General features: G+C 43.1%; 1 protein-coding gene across 2 annotated transcripts in view; it reads left to right on the top strand.

Annotated features, from left to right (window-relative positions):
* Positions 1-7500, top strand: part of eml4 (EMAP like 4) — a 38602-nt gene that overhangs the window by 20511 nt on the left and 10591 nt on the right. The window contains exons 8-14 of one of the 2 annotated variants that reach the window (XM_030770416.1): positions 1038-1161; positions 1371-1520; positions 2848-2917; positions 5093-5203; positions 5780-5875; positions 6491-6625; positions 6998-7133. In XM_030770416.1, coding sequence (XP_030626276.1) covers positions 1038-1161; positions 1371-1520; positions 2848-2917; positions 5093-5203; positions 5780-5875; positions 6491-6625; positions 6998-7133 — 822 coding nt within the window. The remainder of the gene's footprint in view (positions 1-1037; positions 1162-1370; positions 1521-2847; positions 2918-5092; positions 5204-5779; positions 5876-6490; positions 6626-6997; positions 7134-7500) is intronic. The other variant, XM_030770417.1, reaches the window with a different exon arrangement.

The following is a 7500-nucleotide window of genomic DNA, read 5'->3' as shown; positions in this document are numbered from 1 at the left end:
AAGAACCATTTATATTCACAGGACGGATTAGCTTGAGAATGCAGTGACATTAAGACAGACGTAACAGTAGGGCCGTTCTCTGTGTTAAACTCACTTAAGTCCGCATACATGGTACCACGTTTTCCAGGGCGCTCAGACACACAGACGTCTTTTTCATCACTTCACAAATAGCTTTTCTGTGGTATTTTTTATTTTTTTTTTAGACCTTTGGACACTTAAACTGCTTTTTCCGTGGCATTTAGAGACAGGAATCCACATGTTTACAGTAGATAAGTAGTTTCTTATGCCTTTCTTAATTTCTCAAGGCATGAGAAAATATGGTTCACAGCACAGAATGATGGGAAGAGAAGGACCAACCCCACTGAAACAACGTCCGTTCATCAGTATTCGATCTCTCTTCTCTTTCTGCCTCATTCGTTCTACCTTTGGTACTCTCTTCAGCATACTTGTCTTTTTTTTATTTTTCTTTCTTTTCCTTTTTTTCATTTCAGCTGTGAGGTCCTTTACCCTATTTCTCTTGCTCTCTCTCTCTACACTGTGCCCAGTACTGTCTCTTTTGATTTCGCCCTGGTTTATAATGAACTAAAAGCATGTGAAGGGTACTAACATACTTGAAAAATTCGACTGAAAGAACAACATTATGAAATTTTTTGGAAATTGTTTTATGGAATTGGAGTATTTTACTGAGTTCTTAATTATATATTCACATGCATTTGTGTCCTCTTGTATGCCAATTTGACTTTGGAAAAATAGTTTAAGTATGTGTCGAAAGACTGATGGCACCCAATTCACTAACCAACATGTAACGACCTTTGATGACCTTCAGCAGTTATTCTCGCACAGTTTACATATGGCCGGCTGTGCCATTTGCAGTTTGTGTCGAGTAGTCGATACTGGGGACTTTTGGGCGACTGTTTAGGTCTAAGCTGGATCTGTTCTGTCCTTTTCTCTTTTTGATTTTTAGTGCCTGACCCCAGATAAAACAGTTAAAACACATGCACTTAACCCTCTCTCTCTCTTTGCGTTCGTCTTCACAGAGGGAGATTACATCAAAATGTTCATGCGTGGCCGCCCCATCACCATGTTCATCCCGTCCGACGTGCAGAACTACGAAGAAATGCGCTCTGAATTGCCCCCAGAGAGACTCAAACTGGAGTGGGTGTATCTTTTCTGAACTGCTCTTATAGAACATTCCATCTGCCCTCTGCATGTTCCCAGTTTCACTATCACCTATCGCAGCTTTAGCGATAGGAATTCAGGCCTATGTTTGGTTTTTTATAAATGTGACCATTTTTAAAGGTTTAATGTGACACCGCCGGTTCCTTGTTCGGTCTGGATCTTTGTATGTGGGCCTTGACTGAGTGGGTCAGGTATGGCTACAGGGGGCGGGACTGCAGGGCGAACGTGTATCTGCTCCCCACAGGAGAGATCGTGTACTTCATCGCCTCGGTGGTCGTACTCTTCAACTACGAGGAGAGGACACAACGTCATTATCTTGGCCATACTGATTGTGTCAAATGGTGAGTTGGTGTCAATGTGTCAAATGTGATTGGAGATATTCGTGATCTCTCTCTCTGTCTCTCTCTCTCTCTCTCTCTCTCTCTCTCTCTCTCCCCGCCTCTCACTCCATATACATAATGTAAGCAAAGATCTCTCTCTCTCTCTTTCTCTCTTGAGATATAGTGTACATATATACTCTCAAACACACACTTCACTGATCTCCTTGGTTCTGTCAAAACCACACTAAACGTGACAAATACCAAGAAATGAAATGGAAGAAATGCAGAAAGAAAATTTAACTGATAAAAAACTATATTTATGTTGAAAATATTGTGCGTACTGGTAACTGCCCTAAGCAGACAAATTCAGGAAGCGGAGATTCCCACGAGGCACGCTGAGCCGGAGTGCTGTTTTTCAACGGCCTCGTGGCTGAAAAGAATGGATTGCTTTCCAATTGCAGAGAGTACAAGCAGTAATCTTAATTAGGGCCCTGTTTGTTTTAAACCCTAAAAAACATGACTTCTTTTACTGATATCAAAGCATGTTAATAAGTTGTGTAGCCAAAGCAGTCAACTTAACATGCTGCATTAACGTCAGCTTTGAAAGGAATTTCACGTCTTTAAAAAAGTATTTGAGAGCAAAACCTACGAGAATTCCCGACGACTCCTCGCCCCCTCTCCGCCTTTTTCCGTTGTTCGTTTAAACGTTAGTAAAATGACGCTAATTGCCGTCTGGTTTTTTTGCTGGCAGCTCTGAGCTGTGTCTGACTGTTTCTCTCCCCGAGGCAACGTTAGATAAACAGCCGATGAAAATGAGATGTATATGGGGGTTCCGTCAGGGCTACAGGAAGTCAAATACGCCAGACCCGATAGCGGTTCCTCCTACACTGAACTCCCTTTGTCTGGAATCCCATGCTATTCCATAACAAAATTCCCGCTCCTCCTCCTCCCCCTCCCAACTGCCCGTTGACTGAATGGGACGGTTAAAGGCTGTAGCTATCCACAGTTCTGTGCTTCTCCAGCAACCGAGAAAGCGCTCGTATTCTCTTCAAGGCTTTGTACTCAGTGACTGCATCTATAAACACATCTTCAAGATCCCATTACACTTACTGTATGTTTGGCCACGACATCTAAAGCTGAGCGTAGACAGTGGGGCTGGGTTTATGAGAAAGCACGTTAAATACGATATCCCACTGATACGCTGATGCTACATAAGGAAACGTTAAAGAAGCTATATGGTGTTATGTTATTATATTATATGTATGATGTTACTGATGAAAGCAACATGTGTCTGTCTCTGTCCTTCTCCCTCTCTTTCTCTCTCTCTCTGGATTTGTGTCTCTCACAGTCTTGCTATCCACCCTGATAAAATCCGCATTGCCACTGGACAAATTGCAGGTGTGGATAAGGATGGCAGGGTGAGTGATTCAGGCCGACTCATGGCTTCACCCATCAAACACACACACACACACACACACACACACACACACACTATAACACAGCAAATGCATGCACACACATGCTCTAAATCACAATTATTATTATTATTATTACTGTAGTTGTTGTTATTGTTGTTGTTGTTGTTATTGATTTATTTATTTATTTACCATAGTCTGAGTGTCATAATTCACAGTGCAGCAACTGTACTTTGAAAACTGAAATACAGATCTGGGGAGAGGAAAATGCGCTGGATTGCAGCTCGTCATGAGTTTATGTTTTTGGGGGGGGTTTTTTATTGTTGTTGGGGTGTTTTTTGTTTTTTTTTTGTTGCCTGTGCGTTTTGCTATTTCTTTTATATGCGGTTCAGCTCTGGTTGACAAGAGACAAAAAGAGTCCCTAATCTCTCTAGGCTACAGTCATGCCCTGCGTTAATGCATCAGCGCATTAACAAAAGTAATTTACAGACAACAAGCCCCAGACATACACAGCTGACTCAGACCTCCCTGGTCAGACTCTCCCTTTCTCTTTTCTCTTGCACCTGTTATTTTCTCTCTCTCTCTTTTTTTTTCTTCTTCTCTTCTCTCACTCCCGCGCAGTGTGTTTGTTTTAGAACCCAGTAATTAAATTGGATCTGAGGGTTTACAACAAAAACTCCAGACTTTTTTTTTTTTCTCTCTCTCCTCTCGTTCTCAATCTCTCCCTTTCTTCGAGAGCTGTTTTCAGTGTTTGCGGGCCGCAATTCTCAAATATCATGCTCATTTGTTTTGGCTTGGTGCGCATGCAACTGCAGACATGATTAATGCGTTCTGGCCAATATTCTGGTTACGGAGCCAAACTGGCTGCCTCGATCATGCAAGGCCAGGGAAACATGACAGATTCAGTTGGGACTTTTACAAGCTTGGTTTTTGCAGGGATCGGAATAGAATATATGCAATAAATACAAACAGCCTTGGAACTGTGGTTTTGTGGAATAAGTAGAGATGCAAAGGGAACCTGAATGGTGTTTTCTTTGTTTAGCAATAGGAATTCCTGTTAAGAACACTTGTATGTCATTCTCTTAATATTCTATTGTTTTTTTAGTCTGTGTGTGTGTGTGTGTGTGTGTATATATATATATATATATATATATATATACACGAAACTATTATATATTTATATTTATACATTTATACTATAAATATAGTTATATTTATACTAAATTTATAAATTTATATTATATGTAAATATAAATTATATGTAAAAATGTAAATTTAGTATATATATATATATATATATATATATATATGTATATATATGTGCGTGTGTGTGTGTGTGTGTCTGTATGAATATGTATATGCTGCCTGGCAAGCAAAAAAAAGTTGCGCACTCTTTGATTTGAGCTTTGATTACGGTGCGCGTTCACCATGGCATTGTTTCGACAACCTTATGCAACATCACAACTTTTATTTCCATCCAGAGTTGCATTAAGTTTTGGGCAAGATCTTGTATTGATGACAGTTGAGCCGAACCACTCCTTAAACTCTTCTCCAGCACACTTTCAGTGGGGTTCAGGTCAGGACTGTGCGGTGGCCAATTCATGTGTGAAAATGATTCCTCATGCTCCCTGAACCACTCTTTCACAATTTGAGCCAGATGCATCTTGGCATTGTCGCTCCGGGAATATGTCCATGCCATCAGGGCAGAAAAAATCCATTGATGGGTTAACCTGGTCATTCGGTGCAATCAGGTACTCAGCTGACTTCATTTTATTGCCGCATAACGGTGCTGAGCCTAGACCTGACCAACTGAAGCAACCCCAGATCATAACGCTGCCTCCAATTCCAAAACAATTCCAAACAGCAACTTTTTTTTTTGGTCAGGCAGTGTATATAAGAAAGAAGAAATGTTATACGAATATAAATATGTAACAATATGTTTGTGTGGAGGTGGGGGTGTTTGTGTGTGCGTGTGCGTGTGTGCGTGCGCGCCTGTGTCTGTGTTTGTGAGTGTTTGTTAAGATTGTAAATATCTGAACAATATACTTCAAAATTGCCATGCATTAAATCTTGGCATAGATAGAGTTAGTGTTTAACATTCTCTCTGTCTCTCTCTCTGTCTCTCTCACTGTCTCTCTCACTGTCTCTCTCTCTCTCTCTCTGTCTCTCACTCTGTAGCCGCTGCAGCCCCATGTGAGGGTGTGGGATTCCGTCAGCCTGTCCACTCTACAGATCATCGGACTGGGTACCTTTGAGAGAGGAGTGGGCTCTCTGGCTTTCTCCAAAGCTGTGAGTCTTCCCGTCTCCTCTGCCCCCCCCCCCCATCCTCCTTTCAAAGACATCACCCTCATCTCTCCGCTCTCTGTGTTAACATACACGCTCACAGAGATGAGGTTTAGCTCTGTGTTCCGGACTGGGTTTCGGCGTTAAGGTTCTCTGTTGTCCTGTGGGTCTTAGGCTAGTGAGCTGTGGTGCGTCTGTTGCGTTTAAGTGCAGAATGCCACACGGTGGCTCTAATCAGCCGTAGTTTACTGCTCCCCATCTCTCACTCAGGATTACTCTCCCGGCACATTCCTACTGCTCTTTTATGGTCTGAACACACAGACATACACGTCTGTCTCTCCCACACACACGCACACGCATATATGACCCATTTACACACACACACACACTCACTCCCTCTCTCTCTCTCTCTCACACACACACACACAGGACTCTTCACGTGGTAGTAAATCCTGAATATGACTACATCCTTGCGTAAAAAGAGGCTGTGTATGACACAAAAATAAAGAGCGAGGAGACTTTGAGTTATCTTATCTGCAGTCTAATAACTAATGTGTGTGTCTCTGTCTCTGTCTCTGACAGGATTCTGGCACCCACCTGAGCGTGATAGACGACTCCAATGAGCATATGTTGACTGTGTGGGATTGGCAGAAAAAGTCGAAAATTGCAGAGATTAAGGTAAGGTTCTGGAGGAGTCCTTCCCACCGTATTAACCTGCATTAACTCAACACACACCCTTTTTTTCTCTCTCTTCATCTCCTTCTCAGTCACTGCTCTCCTTATCTCTTTTTTTCCTTGATTCATCTCCTCACCTCTGCGCCGGTTTTGCCTTGCATTTCTGTCTCTCTCGCATGCCTATTCCTTCTCCCATTCCTCCCTCAAACCTTATCATAACTTCTTCCATTACCTTTCTCCTCTCCTCTCCTCTCCTCTCCTCGCCTCACCTCTCCTCGCCTCTCCTCTCCTCTCCTCTCCTCTCCTCTCCTCTCCTCTTTTCTCTCTTCTTTTCTCTTCTCTTCTCTTCTCTTCTCTTCTCTTCTCTTCTCTTCTCTTCTCTTCTCCTCTTCTCTTCTCTTCTCTTCTCTTCTCTTCTCTTCTCTTCTCTTCTCTTCTCTTCTCTTCTCTTCTCTTCTCTTCTCTTCTCCTCTCCTCTCCTCTCCTGTGTTTCATGATCTCCTCCCTGACTTTTCTCTTTTTATTCTTCTCTCCAATCTTCTTTCTACTAAATGTGTGTGTGTGCGTGCGTGCATGTGCGTGTGTTTGTGTGTGTGTGCACATGTGTTTCCTTCTCAGACCACTAATGAGGTGGTGCTAGCCGTGGAATTCCATCCGACAGACGCGAACACCATCGTTACCTGTGGCAAGTCTCACATCTTCTTCTGGACCTGGAGCGGCACGTCACTGGCCCGCAAACAGGGCATCTTCGGAGTGAGTACTCGACACACACATGAACAAACAAACAAACAAACAAACATGTATGCACGTACGGGCTTGCGATGGCACCTTTGCAGACGTGCACATAAAAGCAATTGCTGCAAAATAACTTAGAACGCACAAGCATGTGTGTCTAAGCAAGCTCAGGCATTCATGGGAAAATACACACTCACCCATGCAAACCTGCTTTGTTTCACAACTGTAAGCAGATATGATCATCAAACACTCCCTCCTCCTCTTTCTTTCTCTCTCTCTCTCTCTCTCTCTCTCACTCTCTCCTTCTCTCCTTCTTTCTTTCTTTCTCTCTGTCTCTCTCTCTCTCTCTCTCTCTTGCTCTCCCTCTCTCTCTCTCTCTCTTTCATTTAGAAATATGAGAAGCCTAAGTTTGTGCAGTGTCTGGCCTTCCTCAACAATGGAGACATCCTGACTGGAGACTCAGGTGGCATCATGCTGGTTTGGAGCCGCAGCACGGTGGAGCCAGCGCCAGGGAAAGGCCCTAAAGGTAGAGTCTCCTAACAGACGTGCACACATTCAGCTCACACAGTACAGCTCACTGTGGTGACACAGGCCTCGGTGAACCCCACGGTTCCGCACGAGAACCCTCACAAACACTGTGAAATTGAAAAGAGTCAGAAACAGACATAAAGAAATATCGAAAAGCTGTGGGTAGAATAGATTTTAGATAGACAAGATCTCCCTCCCCCTCTCTCTCTCTCTCTCTCTCTCTCTCTCTAAATGAGGAAGATGGAGTGGTAATTGTTTTCACTGGCATGCTGAAGGGCTGAATCAAATAAGCAAGGCGGTGGATGACTGCCAACTCCTAACTGTTAATCACTCCTCTGTGTACTCCATCTGCACCAAACACTGCA

The sequence above is a fragment of the Chanos chanos genome, chromosome 4 (assembly GCF_902362185.1).
Source record: "Chanos chanos chromosome 4, fChaCha1.1, whole genome shotgun sequence".
NCBI lineage: Eukaryota > Metazoa > Chordata > Actinopteri > Gonorynchiformes > Chanidae > Chanos > Chanos chanos.
The sequence above is the reverse complement of the archived record's forward strand: the minus strand, read 5'-3'. Positions and strand labels throughout refer to the sequence as shown.